This window comes from Calliphora vicina, chromosome 3, assembly GCF_958450345.1.
Source record: "Calliphora vicina chromosome 3, idCalVici1.1, whole genome shotgun sequence".
Taxonomy (NCBI): Eukaryota; Metazoa; Arthropoda; class Insecta; order Diptera; family Calliphoridae; genus Calliphora; species Calliphora vicina.
This window is the reverse complement of record NC_088782.1, coordinates 55,109,156-55,123,460: the sequence shown is the minus strand read 5'-3', so window position 1 is coordinate 55,123,460 and position 14,305 is coordinate 55,109,156. Positions and strand designations below refer to the sequence as shown.

At 30.2% G+C, this 14,305-nt stretch overlaps 1 protein-coding gene across 1 annotated transcript in view; it reads right to left on the bottom strand.

Moving 5' to 3' along the window:
* dpr10 (defective proboscis extension response 10) overlaps positions 1-14,305 on the bottom strand; it is a 422,702-nt gene that overhangs the window by 38,729 nt on the left and 369,668 nt on the right. The window contains exon 3 of the mRNA XM_065504727.1: positions 5,135-5,345. Within this exon, the coding sequence (XP_065360799.1) occupies positions 5,135-5,345 (211 nt within the window). The remainder of the gene's footprint in view (positions 1-5,134; positions 5,346-14,305) is intronic.

The window sequence follows — 14,305 nt, the reverse complement described above, 5'->3', positions numbered from 1 at the left end:
ATAAATTTTTTTCTTAAAAAAAAATTCGGGTTAATAAATATTTTTCCCGATTTTGCGCAATTATAGGTCCAAATTACTATAGACTTATGCATACATACATCGTTGCAATTGACTTTGAAATATCTATCATTAGATATCCATATTGTCTATATCAAAAATAGGCCAAAAATCGTGATTGTCCCGGTTTTATCTCAGGCAGATTTTCTCGATGTCAAATAGCGAATAGCCGAACGAATTCCTGATATGTTAATGTATTAACCATGTTTGTAAGTTATTTGGAGGCTACGGAAAGTTGACGGACATGTATATATCGACTTCGCTATCTATAACGATCCAGAATATATTCTTTAAATTATTGCATTAATGAACCAATAAGATAACCAAAATGCATGTTTAATGTGCTCCATCGGTTTCAACTTGCGGTTCAGAAGTGGTGATTTTGTTACGTTCAGGCCAGTCACAAAAGTTTGAAGATCTAGAATTGGAGGCATTACTTCATGAAGATTTTTGTCAAATTCAGCAAGAGCTTGCAAAATCATTGGGTGCTACTTAATAAGAAATTTCAAAATGTTTGCAAGTAGCAGGTTTCATCCATAAGCAGGGAAATTGGGTACCATAAGAATTAATAGATTTTTTAGGTCTGAAAGCTTTTTTGCACCGAATTAATACTAGCGATTTAAAATGGATCAATTTTAATACCTGTACCGAACGCAACATATCTGTTTTAAGCGAGAATTGGCCGAAAAACGGAAAAGGCCATGGCTAGCAATGACCAATATTTTTAACCAATTTGTATTGTACAAATTTTTCAAAATAAAAGCTAAAAATTTGTTCAAATTTTGAAATTTTTAGCTAATAAAAACTTAAAGAAGCATGGGATCCAATTAGGTTTGCAGTTTTTAGCATCATCCTAACACCATAAATGAAAATTTTATTAGTTTTGTCATCAGATACGGTTTTTTCTAACTGCTTAAATTGATTAATTTTTCAAAGTTCCTGGTTCGCTTAAAAATTAATAGAGGCTACAATATTAACATTATAACTAATTACTTCCATCCCCCATATAATATTAGTTTGTACATCTCTAATACAAGTTATTTATACTCTAGAGTATATTAAGAAAATATTTAACATTTGGACAGAAAAAAACAACGTAATGCAGTAGAGAAAAATAAGCAAAACTATACAGCAGCAACAACGACGATGACGACGATAAATGAATAAAGAAAAAAAAAATGCTTTTAACTGAAAAATTTGCCACTCATAATCAGTACACACAGATACAATGTGGCATTTACAGTTGCTGTAGTTGTTCTTTTTTTATATTCCTTTTAGCTCTGCTACTGTTTCAATTAAAACTACTGGTTGCTGGCGGCAGTGTCGTCGTTGATGATGACTATGTTGCCATTTCTGTTGTTGATGTTACTGCTGCTGCTGCTGTTGATGGTGGTGATTATTATGAGTATGATGGCGTCAACGATAATGTTAGTTTTGCTTTCATTTATGCAAACTCTTATACGAGTTCTTTCTCTTTTTTTTTTCTCTCAAAGTATACAAAAAGAAGTGCATTCATTAAATTTACATAATTTTTATGAAGGAAACGTCATTAACCTTAAAACAAAAAAAAGTTACTCATACGCCTCAGTGACTGAAATTAATTTTTTTTTTCAAATTTTTTTAATTTTATACGCATTTATGCATGTTGCAACATGCTACATGTAACCTACTTATGAAAATATTTTTTTTATGCTGCTTATTTCATATACATACATACGTACATATTTATAAGTAACTATGAAATTGTGTATATTAAATCATTAATTCTTATTACTTTTTTTCGTTTGCGATCTAAAAAAAACCTCGCTAAAAAAACAACCAACATTTTTGACTATTTAAATATTCTTTTTTTTTTCCTCGACGTTATTGTTTGCGGTACTTTTGTAAAGTTTTCTGACTTTTAAATTAAGTTTGTTTTTTATTTTCAGTTTCTGTAACAAACATAAACATTTGTTTTTATGCTTTCTGGCTTGAGAGTGTATGTGTGAGTGTGTAAAATTATATGTGTGTGTGTATATTAGGATGGCCCTTATTTTCCGATTTTCCATGCTAACGAGGTCCAAAATTGCTCTCCGCCATCTAAAAATCAAATGCTGAAAATTTTGGAAAAATCAGCTAATTTTTAAAGGTTGCACATTTGACTTGAAGCCTTGAGTGTTTCCTAACATCCCATTATAATTTCATACCAAACAAAATTGTAAAATTTCATGCAATTTTCAAATCTCGAAATTTTAATTTTCAAAAAAAAACAAGTAAGAAAGTATGGTCGGTCAATCCCGACCATATAATACCCTACACTAAGTAAAAGAGCAAAAACATTTTTCTTTTAAAATTTCAATAATTTATATTTTTGAGTGATTTTCAGAAGTGGGCCTTATATGGGAGCTATGACCAATTATGGACCAATCACCATGAAATTAGGTCATGTGATTTGTCTATATTAAAGTTAACTATGTTGAATTTTGTGTGTATACCAACATTTTTAAACTATTTATGCACGTTAAAGTGATTTTCGGAAGCGGGTCTATATGGGAGCTATGACTAATTATGCACCGATCGTAACAAAATTTGGTGACATGAATTTTGTATATATAAAACTTATTTGGAGCGCAATTTGTGGAGATACATTTATAAATTAAACATTTATGACCGATAAAGTCCAATTTCGGGAGGACACTTGTATGGGGCTATGTGAAATAATGGACTGATTGCAGCCATTTTCAATAGGCTTGGTCCGTGGGCCGAAAAAATAATAGGCACCAAACTTGATCGAAATATCTTCAAAATTGCGACCTGTACTCTGCGCACAAGGTTTACATGGCCAGCCAGCCGACCAGCCAGACGGACGGACGGACGGACAGACATCGTTTAATCGACTCAGAAAGTGATTCTAAGTCGATCGGTATACTTTAAGGTGGGTGTTAGACTAATATTTTTAGGCGTTACAAACATCTGCACAAACGCATAATAACCTCCCCACTATGGTGGTGTAGGGTATAAACATACTATTTTTATGGCAATTTCTAATAGTATTTACACCATTAATAATGTTAAACTACAACATTAACAACAAATAATATTCTTAAAACTATTCTTTTCAATACTAGGAATCTTTTAAAAAGAATTTCTGACATTTAGGGGTTAATTTTCCATAACAATTTTAGTACTTATTTTTAAAAAATAGTTTTGGAATTAAATTTGATCAGAATCGTATAACTTTACAGTATTTAAAGTGTAATTATATATATTCGAAATTGCTTTGAACGATATTCATGACTTCGGATTAATATGTGTTAATGAAGTCCAACAAAAAATAAATAATTTTAACAATGTTCAAGAAATTGACAATTACAAAATTGTAAATTAGCTATCTAAAGAAGCAATCTTTAGATTATTAGAAAATAGGCTACGAAATGTTTTTAAGAATTAATTTTATCAAAAATGTGACCAAACACAAAATTTCTTTAAATTCCGCCAATTTGAAATCGGTACTCACGTTAACCCATAAAAGATACAATCATTAAAATTTGCATTAATAATACGATGCAAAAAAAAATTGAAAACGGCCTAGCGTGGGTTATAGGACTTGCTGAGTACACTACAAATTGTCTCTAAAAATTTCGGAAACACCCTCGAATTCAGAAGTTATTCTGAAAAAACCGTTTTCAGTGATGTTCGTCGACTTATCGACCTGTAGCTTAGTCAGTTTTTGTCCGACTTTAAATTTTTTAACGGGTTTGGAAAGAAAACTGATTACGCTTTAAAATGACGTGCATTTTTCGATACATTTTTAAGTTATAAGTATTTTTTTTGTTAAGAATATCTAAAAGAAAAACAAAATTTATCAACGTTTTTAAATTTAGTCGCTTTTCATTGCTTATTTTGATATGAAACTTTATAAAAATTTATACCCACATATATAGAAAATTTAGTTCTTAACAAAACATGGTTTTAATTATTCAAATCGGAAGAAAATTCTAAAAGTTATTCAACTTTTAATTAACACCATTTTTAGTATTTTCTCCCCCAGCGCATATAAATAAAAATAAACAAAAAACTGTAGAAAAAAAAATATTTGTAAAATTTTGAATGTTCAAGGTACGAACTTTTTCGAACTTTTTTCAAAAAAGTTTAATAACTTTTGCAAATATAAACCAATTTTAAGAAGTAATATCTAATTTTTTCCCATATAAACACTGTGCAAAAAAGAATAGGTTTTCATAGAAAAAAATTTAATTAACTATTGTTCAACATGGAAAATTACGAAAAAAATAAAAAATAAAGAGACACTTTTTATAAAAACTTAAGCAATTTTTCTTGATATAATTCATTCATTGCTAATTCATTGTCTATCCATGATTGTTTAAAATTTTGAAATCAGTCTAAAAATGTGTGAGTTAGAGGTACTAAAGTACTACGACCTACCCTAAAATCGTTTTTTCAAAATATCTCAAAATTTTGAGGGTGTTTCAAAATCTTCGAAAACGGTTTTAGTATGTCCTCACCTAGGCCTACAACCTCCATTAGGTCGCTTTTCAAGTTCTGACAAAAAGTGTCATTTTGTAGCAGAGTGTAATCCTCATGTACCGTTTATAAGAATCAAAATATAAATTATTTAATTTTTTCGAAATTTCGAAAAACAAATGTTGAAAATATAAAATTGGGATTTGAGATACATGGAATTTATGAGATTTCTTTTGTATCTTGTTATAATGGATTATAGATGTCAGACAATTTGATTATATTACTTTTATACAATAATAGGTAAAATAAACTATTTTTTAATTTTCTTTTTTTTGAATTTAATTTCTGAAATTGCTACATTGACCTGAAACACGAAACTTTAAATAAAATGTGCCACCTCTATAAGTTATCCAATTTAATGCAAATTTTCAGCATGTCAGTTCTTGATGACGAAGAACAAATTTAGACCTTGAAAGCAGCGAAACTGGCAAACTTGAAAAATAAGGGACATCCTAGTGTATATGTGTGCATAATTTGAATTCTTAAATTTTATATGTGTGTCTATATGTATATTTTTATATTATGTTGCTTCCTTTTAGCATTTTCTACTTACCCACAATATTTAGGTTAACGGAAAAACTTCTTACTGGTTGGGTCGATATTTGGCACTCATAGACACCGGCATCACGTTGTTGTGCCCATTTTATTTGCAATGTCCATTCATCGATATCACGATGATATGAGGTTTGAAATCGTTGATCTGTTGTATAAGTGTATGTGCCAACTGTCAATATGTGTAAATCACGATTTCTTATCCAGGCAACCTTTATTTATTTAAACAATAAAGAAAGGAGAAAGAAAAGAATGCAAAAAAGGATTGAAATCAATAAATCACTTATTTTAAAAGTTTAAGATTATCTGTATTTAAAAAATCTGAATATAATTTGAATAAAATATAAACTGCTTTATAAATAACTTGGTTTTGTCTAGATAAAGATTTTTTTGTGGGCAAAATAAATGTCAAAATTTATATTCTCTATAGTTGGATTAAACACAAGCTAGGCAAATGTCAATAAGATTTAAAAGTTGATGCTATTTTAGTTTAGTAAGATAATGATTAAGTAGTATGTTCATTACATGTCACATGAATAGTTCCTAACCTTTTTCAATCAGCAAATTACATTTAAATGTTTAACCATTTATGACTTGCTAGAAACTTTAGATTCGGTTAAACGAAGAAAGCAATTTATTAAAAGATTTTTATGTAAATTACTCAAAAATTATTTTGGTTTGTGTTTCGGAAACTTAGTTAGAGTTTCCACAAAAAATTTCTCATAACATAACAAATTTCATATAACATTTTATATCTTTATCGTAGTTTTCTTTTTAACAAAGTAATAATGCAGTTTTTCATTTTAAAATAATAACACATATTTTTTAAAATAGTTGTGATTTTTTATTGGATTCTAAAGAAGACATGTTCGGGTTAAGTATGGAATAAAATATCCGACAAATATCCCCCACTGCTCTGATGACTGGCCATTACCGTTTTCACCAAATTGTCCATGACTTTTTCCAGAGATGTGGCTGTATATCACCGATGACGTGTTGGATCTTCTAGTTCAGTTCTAGTTCAGTTCTAGTTCAGTTCTAGTTCAGTTCTAGTTCAGTTCTAGTTCAGTTCTACTTCAGTTCTAGTTCAGTTCTAGTTCAGTTCTAGTTCAGTTCTAGTTCAGTTCTAGTTCAGTTCTAGTTCAGTTCTAGTTCAGTTCTAGTTCATTTCTAGTTCAGTTCTAGTTCAGTTCTAGTTCAGTTCTAGTTCAGTTCTAGTTCAGTTCTAGTTCAGTTCTAGTTCAGTTCTAGTTCAGTTCTAGTTCAGTTCTAGTTCAGTTCTAGTTCAATTCTAGTTCAGTTCTAGTTCAGTTCTAGTTCAGTTCTAGTTCAGTTCTAGTTCAGTTCTAGTTCAGTTCTAGTTCAGTTCTAGTTCAGTTCTAGTTCAGTTCTAGTTCAGTTCTAGTTCAGTTCTAGTTCAGTTCTAGTTCAGTTCTAGTTCAGTTCTAGTTCAGTTCTAGTTCAGTTCTAGTTCAGTTCTAGTTCAGTTCTAGTTCAGTTCTAGTTCAGTTCTAGTTCAGTTCTAGTTCAGTTCTAGTTCAGTTCTAGTTCAGTTCTAGTTCAGTTCTAGTTCAGTTCTAGTTCAGTTCTAGTTCAGTTCTAGTTCAGTTCTAGTTCAGTTCTAGTTCAGTTCTAGTTCAGTTCTAGTTCAGTTCTAGTTCAGTTCTAGTTCAGTTCTAGTTCAGTTCTAGTTCAGTTCTAGTTCAGTTCTAGTTCAGTTCTAGTTCAGTTCTAGTTCAGTTCTAGTTCAGTTCTAGTTCAGTTCTAGTTCAGTTCTAGTTCAGTTCTAGTTCAGTTCTAGTTCAGTTCTAGTTCAGTTCTAGTTCAGTTCTAGTTCAGTTCTAGTTCAGTTCTAGTTCAGTTCTAGTTCAGTTCTAGTTCAGTTCTAGTTCAGTTCTAGTTCAGTTCTAGTTCAGTTCTAGTTCAGTTCTAGTTCAGTTCTAGTTCAGTTCTAGTTCAGTTCTAGTTCAGTTCTAGTTCAGTTCTAGTTCAGTTCTAGTTCAGTTCTAGTTCAGTTCTAGTTCAGTTCTAGTTCAGTTCTAGTTCAGTTCTAGTTCAGTTCTAGTTCAGTTCTAGTTCAGTTCTAGTTCAGTTCTAGTTCAGTTCTAGTTCAGTTCTAGTTCAGTTCTAGTTCAGTTCTAGTTCAGTTCTAGTTCAGTTCTAGTTCAGTTCTAGTTCAGTTCTAGTTCAGTTCTAGTTCAATTCTAGTTCAGTTCTAGTTCAATTCTAGTTCAGTTCTAGTTCAATTCTAGTTCAGTTCTAGTTCAATTCTAGTTCAGTTCTAGTTCAGTTCTAGTTCAGTTCTAGTTCAGTTCTAGTTCAGTTCTAGTTCAGTTCTAGTTCAGTTCTAGTTCAGTTCTAGTTCAGTTCTAGTTCAGTTCTAGTTCAGTTCTAGTTCAGTTCTAGTTCTAGTTCAGTTCTAGTTCAGTTCTAGTTCAGTTCTAGTTCAGTTCTAGTTCAGTTCTAGTTCAGTTCTAGTTTATGCTACATGAAATGTCACTGAATGATCATTAAACCAATAAATGTTTGTGGATTGTGGAGTGTGGAGATTGGACAATTTTGAGCTTGATCTCATATACTTTTGGATTTAAATAAGGAAATCCAAATGACCAGAATTAACTCCGTTAACTCGCGACATTAGACACATTTTTAATGATGCCTCCAGCCCAAAATTCAGACGAAACAGAGACATGTTTTGGATGAATTTCATTCTTGTTCATTGATTACCAATATTTTACGTAGCTTACATGTGATTTTCATAGTTTTTAGCAGCTAATTTATAACATGACAATTTTTTTTCATTTCTTTATGACTGTTGTTGGGGGCGTATTCTACACCCTTACAATTTTTATTTATATGTTAAAAAATTATAGTTTTCCTGTTTAAGTTAAATCAACTAATTTCGGGTATATGAAATATTTTCAGAGAAAATATGTTTACAGCATCTTTACATAATAAAACTTAATTGTCTCAATCATTTTCCCTCAAGTCTCAAACCAATTATTCCACAAAAGAAACACATATATAAAGTAGTAAATATAAATTTAAAAAATTCCAAATAAATCAACTAAAATTCCGTAAAGAATTTAAAAAATGTAAATTTAAGTTTTATGCTGTTTCCGGCTATGTGATTACACAAACATATTTCTTTGATTTATCTTTGGTAAATTGTCTTAGGTATTCAATTTCCAGTTGTTAGTGTTCGGTATTTTTCCTTACAAAAAAACACATTTCCTGACCTTTTTACATATATGAGTATAATATTGTGTTTTTTTTTGGTATTTTTTTTTTGGTAACAAATCATCAATTTTTAATGGATTTAAATTTGATGAAATTGGCAATGAAACATACATTTTGCAACATTTCTTACATGCTTACAATCATCAATGGAGAACCCACTGGGAAAACTAAAATGATATTTTTCTTTTTTTTTGGCTACGGTTTTAATTTTTTTCCTTTTGTTAAGGTTGACTTTTTTGATTTCTTCTTAATAAAATTTCAGCACAAGAATTTAAGGTTATGGAAAGAGAGCCGGAGAAAAGAAAAAGTCTTTTAGTGTTTAACAAATTTCAAATATTTATTTAAATTCGTTCGTTTTTTGTATAACTTTTTTTTCGCAAAAGTGTGTTTTTGTTCACTTCCTGGCAAAAACAGTGGGTAGCAAATCTGTAGAAGGGTAGTCTTTTGTTCTTCTGCATATTTTTAATATCCGCAGAAGCGGGATATTAATTGAAATTTCAAGGGAATTCATTATTTATGCAATGCTTTGTTTTATATAAAAAAGGGACACATTTCAAGGGAAATATTTAATTTATTTCTTTCGAAAAATAAAAAAAAAGAATTGGTTGTATATACCTAAGTATTTAATCTGGGGTATGAATGACTGCTTCAGCTATCTATTTAATAATTTAGCAATTCATACATATAATATGTAAGTATTTGCTTGCCACTGTATATAAAAACAACTATTGTACATTTGACTCAGTAGCACAATACTCGCATAAAATGTTCGAATATTTTAGTTTAGTTTTCAGTTTTTTTTCTATTCTTGTTAACAACTTTGGCTTATGAACCGTAAAATATGCACAAGAAACATGCAAAAGAAAAACTAAAAGGATATTGGTGAATTTGTTTATGAAACTAGAAGAGCAAAAAGCGCAAAATAGGAAAAGGTCGTGAGGTAGAAACAAAATTAAATCTTTAATAAAATCCAAATAGTAAAAATACACACTCACAAATAATAGTAAGGATTAAATAACGAAATAGGATATAAGATAAATAATAATATTATTATTGAATACTAAATCAGTAACCATTTTTAGTAAAAGTAGTTGTTGACCCAGAAAAAGTTAAATAAAAATACAAAAGACTTTTGACGTTCAATTTATTACCTTTAGTTTCTTGAATAGCTGTTTCTTAAAAAACATCAGCCGAAAAAAACGATTTAAAATTATGTATTCAATACTTTTTGTTAGATAAAATTGAAGATATTAGAAACAGCGGTTTAATGAAATTGAAATCGGTAATTTTCGGATTTGAGATAATTTGTTAAATATTATTATAAGTTAATAAGTGAATTTCCCACGTCTTCACTGAAACGACAATATTCCTATCAATAGGCATCTGTCAGTTGACTCCTGTAAAAATTTTAACTAACTGCGTTATTTAGTTTTCGTTTGACAGCCATTGATATGAGACTACACGTGACCTTGGGAGAAAATGCGGAAAGAACCATCATCCAAACCAATGCTGAGCTTGATAAATACTATGCGAACTCTTTACCATCAATTTCAAAGGTAAAAAAGCTCTGTACGCTCAATTGAGGTCATTACAGCCGAACCAATTAAAAAAAATCAAGATATGCTGTTGGTCAATGGGAGATTGAAAGTATGAGAAATTGTGGAAGCCGTAGGCATCTCATATGGCTCAGTGGTTACAATTTTAAATAATGACTTGGGAATGAGAAATCTTTCCGAAAGATGGGTGCGGCGTTTTCTCAAATTATCTACAAACGGATTCGTGTGATAACTTCGCAGGAATGTTTGGCGTTGTTAAACGGCAATATGGACGAGTTTTTCTTCCAGTGCACGGTGGTAAATCCCGGCCAAAATTTTTTTTGTTTTTTAATTTTTATAAAATTTTTATGGTCAATTTTTCTTAATACTTCAGAATATATAGTGTCATTATTATTTTGGATATAAAGTAATTATATGGTTATTTATAGTGCTGTAAAGTCAAAAGTTTTTGCTTGTCATTTTAATATTAGAAAAATTTGATTTTTTTACTTTTGAATCGAAGTAGCCTGTGTTTTTTTCTTTAAAGTTTTTTTGCAAATTAGCACATGCTTTTATAAAACAGTTAACAGTTAACCATTCCACGTGGTTATTACGGAGTTTTTGCGTGTTCTTTTTATTTAAAAGTGAAGTGATTAGGAACTAGTTTTAAATCTATAGAAACTAAATTAAAAAAAAAGTTTGAAAGGCCAGAACAAATTAAATGGGGCTATTAAAGGTTAAGTGTAAATTACATCTAATACTGTAAAGTATCAAGATTAAGTACTATAAATTTCAGCTGCAATTATCTGCCATTCCAATAAACAGAACGATTTCAGTGCCTTCATATTTTACACATTTTTTTGTATTTTTTTGGTCAATTTCAAAAATTATGTAAGTTTGAGAGTTATTTACATCTATGCTGATTTGGCGAAACCATGTATTTGTATGTCGAAAGTTTTTTCAATTATAATTATAAACATAACTGAAGCCATTTACAAAAACTGCACACTTTTTTCGATACTTTTATAACGTCAATGTATATTTGGCCAATATCTGTATGCAATTTCTATTATTTTGGATCAAATGTGTTCATCTTAAATGTATCATTGTTTGGCTAAACCCTGTATATGTATTCCGAAATTTATACGACAATTTTTTTCAATCACTTATGCTATTCTTCATTTTTGGACAAAATTTCAGGTATTTAAATGAATAACCTAATTCTTTCGATACTTTTAAAACGTCCATGATTGTTTTTCTAAACCCTGTATATGTAATTCGAAATTTGAATGACCAATTTTTTTTTCGATCATTCTTTATTTTTGGACTAAATTTCAGCCACTTCATGAAATTTGTTTGATACTTTTAGTCTAAAAGTTTTAGAACGTCCATGCTTTTTTGGCTAAAGCCTGTATTTGAACATCGAAATATTTATCGATCGATTGCTTATGTAATTCTTAATACAAATACCAAATTTCAAACATTTTTATGAAGAAATAAAGAAGTTATGGATTTTTGGCCGAAATTTCGGTGGACGAAGCGCCAAAAAGCATTCAAAACAAGGCCGAGGTGAGTTTGTCAGCTAATAAAATCTTGGCGATCGATTTTTGGTATGCACGCGGAATAATCAATATTGACTACCTTCCAAAGTGTAAAACGATTTAATGAGGATTTGTTAAAGACCATCTCATTTGGCCAATTGTTCTTTGTCACCAGGATAATGCAAGGAAGCTCAAGCTAAATTCATGAATTAGGCTTCATCCGCCATATTCTCCGCATTTAGCCCCGAGTGACTATTTCTTGTTTTTTTTGCAAACCTGAAGACATGGCTCAGCGGAAAGAGATTTGACTCCAACGATGAAATCATCTCACAAAAAATCCTATTTTGATGACATCGACAACTCTTGTTTTTTTTAGAAGGGATACAGAAATTGGAGAAACGTTGGACAAGTGTATAAAGCTCAAATGTTGAAAAAAATTATTTTTTTATTCAAAAATCTGTGCTTCATTCAAAAAGTCACGGAGTTATTGGACCCACCTCGTACATTCTGGATCCTCAAAAGGTATTAAGACGAGTGTCCTTTCATCTGTCCGTCTATCTGTCTGTTGAAAACACGATCGGGCCCAACCGAAATTTCCAATAAACACTCTCGGTTGCACTGTAGGTAATTTGACTCAATATCTTGGCCAATTATAGTGTTTTTGTTAATGACGTTTGATTAAGCATAAATCAGGTCAAATAACTGCATATTTCGTTTTTGTAAAAACCAAATATCAGCTGATTTATGGGCAATCGAAGTAGACATTTGCAAGCAACGTTCAAAGTGCAGCACAAAAGTGTAATTTTGATATGAATTAAAACATTATTTTATCAGTTATTAAACACATGGAAGGAAATCGTGCATAATACGGTAAAGAGAGGGGATAGTACGTAATTAAAAAAAAACAAAATATGTTGGTGGACGTTATTGCTTTTGCTAACAAAACGTGTAATTCTAACCTCAAATTAATGACTTTTTCCATAAATATAAACTTCACGTTTTGATATTGTTGGCCGTAGACTGCCGTGTTTTTCATTGATGAAAAGTGTTAATAAAAGAATTCTGAATATATTTTTTGTTATTTTTCGTTTCGGTTTTTTATTTATATCATTTTCTTTCAGACAGCCTCAGCTTAAAATATAGCGAACTTTCTAATGTGAAAAAAATAATAAGAAAAAAATCTATGCTGTTTACAATTTTATTATCAGTGAAATTTATTTAAATAATTTTTCAAAACAAGATTTTCGTTAAAGAAAAATATACAATCTTTTAACGACTTTTTCAAGAAAGATATTGTCTGAACGGCATATACGCCACAAAGTGGTTCAGAAACGTATTTATTTGGCAATAATTCGGTATCTCGGGAACTATTAGAGATATTATTACGAAATTTCACACGATTGGAGCTGAGGTGTTTTCGAGTTGATTTGCAGTTGTTCAGCTAACTAGGGGTAATGGGGGCCAGTACGTGGCCCCTCAAATTTGGTCACCTCGGGTCTTAAATTTTTAAAAAAATCGCCAAAAATCCATTCATGATCCGAATGAGCTGAAATTTAAAATATGAATAGTCCTTGAGAAGGTCTACTAAAAATACGCTTACACGTGTAGGTTATCTCTATTAGTTGAAGAGATATTTAGGTTTATTGATTTATTTTTTTTAATTTTGTTCGATCTTTTTTTGTTTTTTTTTGTTATGGCGGGCCAACGGAGGGTCGAAATTTTTTTTTACAAAATCACCTTTATTGGCGTTAAAATTTTAAATAAAATACAAACAACTTGCTCGTACATTCTTAAAAAACGTCACAGTAGGCAGTTTTCTAAAAAAAAACTGATTTTTTGGAACACATTTTCCCCGTTTCAGGAATTTCGGTATTTGGAAATAAAAAATGTCAAAAATTATATTGCCATTGAAGTAAGGACATTTGAGTCTATATCAGTTCCAAATTTTGTTATGATATTTTGAAACGTTAAAATTTTAGATTAATTAAAATTTTATATTTTTCTTCATGGAAAATCACCATATTATAATTTTTTAGTTTTTACATTTTCTAACTTTGGATGCATGTAACTTTTTATAAGGACGATATAACTATCTCCAAGTTATTTTTATTTTATTTGGAATTTTATCGCCAATATATCTGACGTTGTTAAAAGATTTCGACCCTCCGTTGGCCCGCCATATCTAAAAAACCAAAACAAGATCGAGCAAAATTAAAAAAAAATAAATCAATAAACCTAAATATCTCTTCAACTAATATAGATAATCTACAAATCTAAGCATATTTTTAGTAGATCTTCTCAAGTACTATTTATATTTTAAATTTCAGCTCATTCGGATCATAAATGGATTTTTGGCGATTTTTTTAAAAATTTGAGACCCGAGTTGACCAAATTTGAGGGGCCACGTACTGGCCCCCATTATCTGTAGGAAGCTGAACAACTACGAAACAACTCGAAAACACCTCAGCTCCAGTCATGTGAAATTTCGTAATAATATCTCCAATAGTTCCCGAGATACCGAATTATTTTTTTAAAAAAAGCTGTTATTGCATGCGCAATAACATGCTTGTGAAGCAAATTTTTCCTAACTTTTTTTTTGTTTTTAGTACCGGAATTGCTTAGGGGCAAAAACGGGCAGCTGAATTTTTAATAAATCTTTAGCTGAGACTTCAGGCTTTATTTCGATATAAGTCTCAGGCTAGAGATCGTTGGAGATCAATACGTACAATCCATAGAAGTTGGAGAAAATAAACAGTTTTGGACAATTTATAGTAGTAAATTTTTTTTTTTTTTAATTTTTAAAATTTTTTTTATTTGCATATATATCATTTATAACATCCAATTCTATAAAAAAAA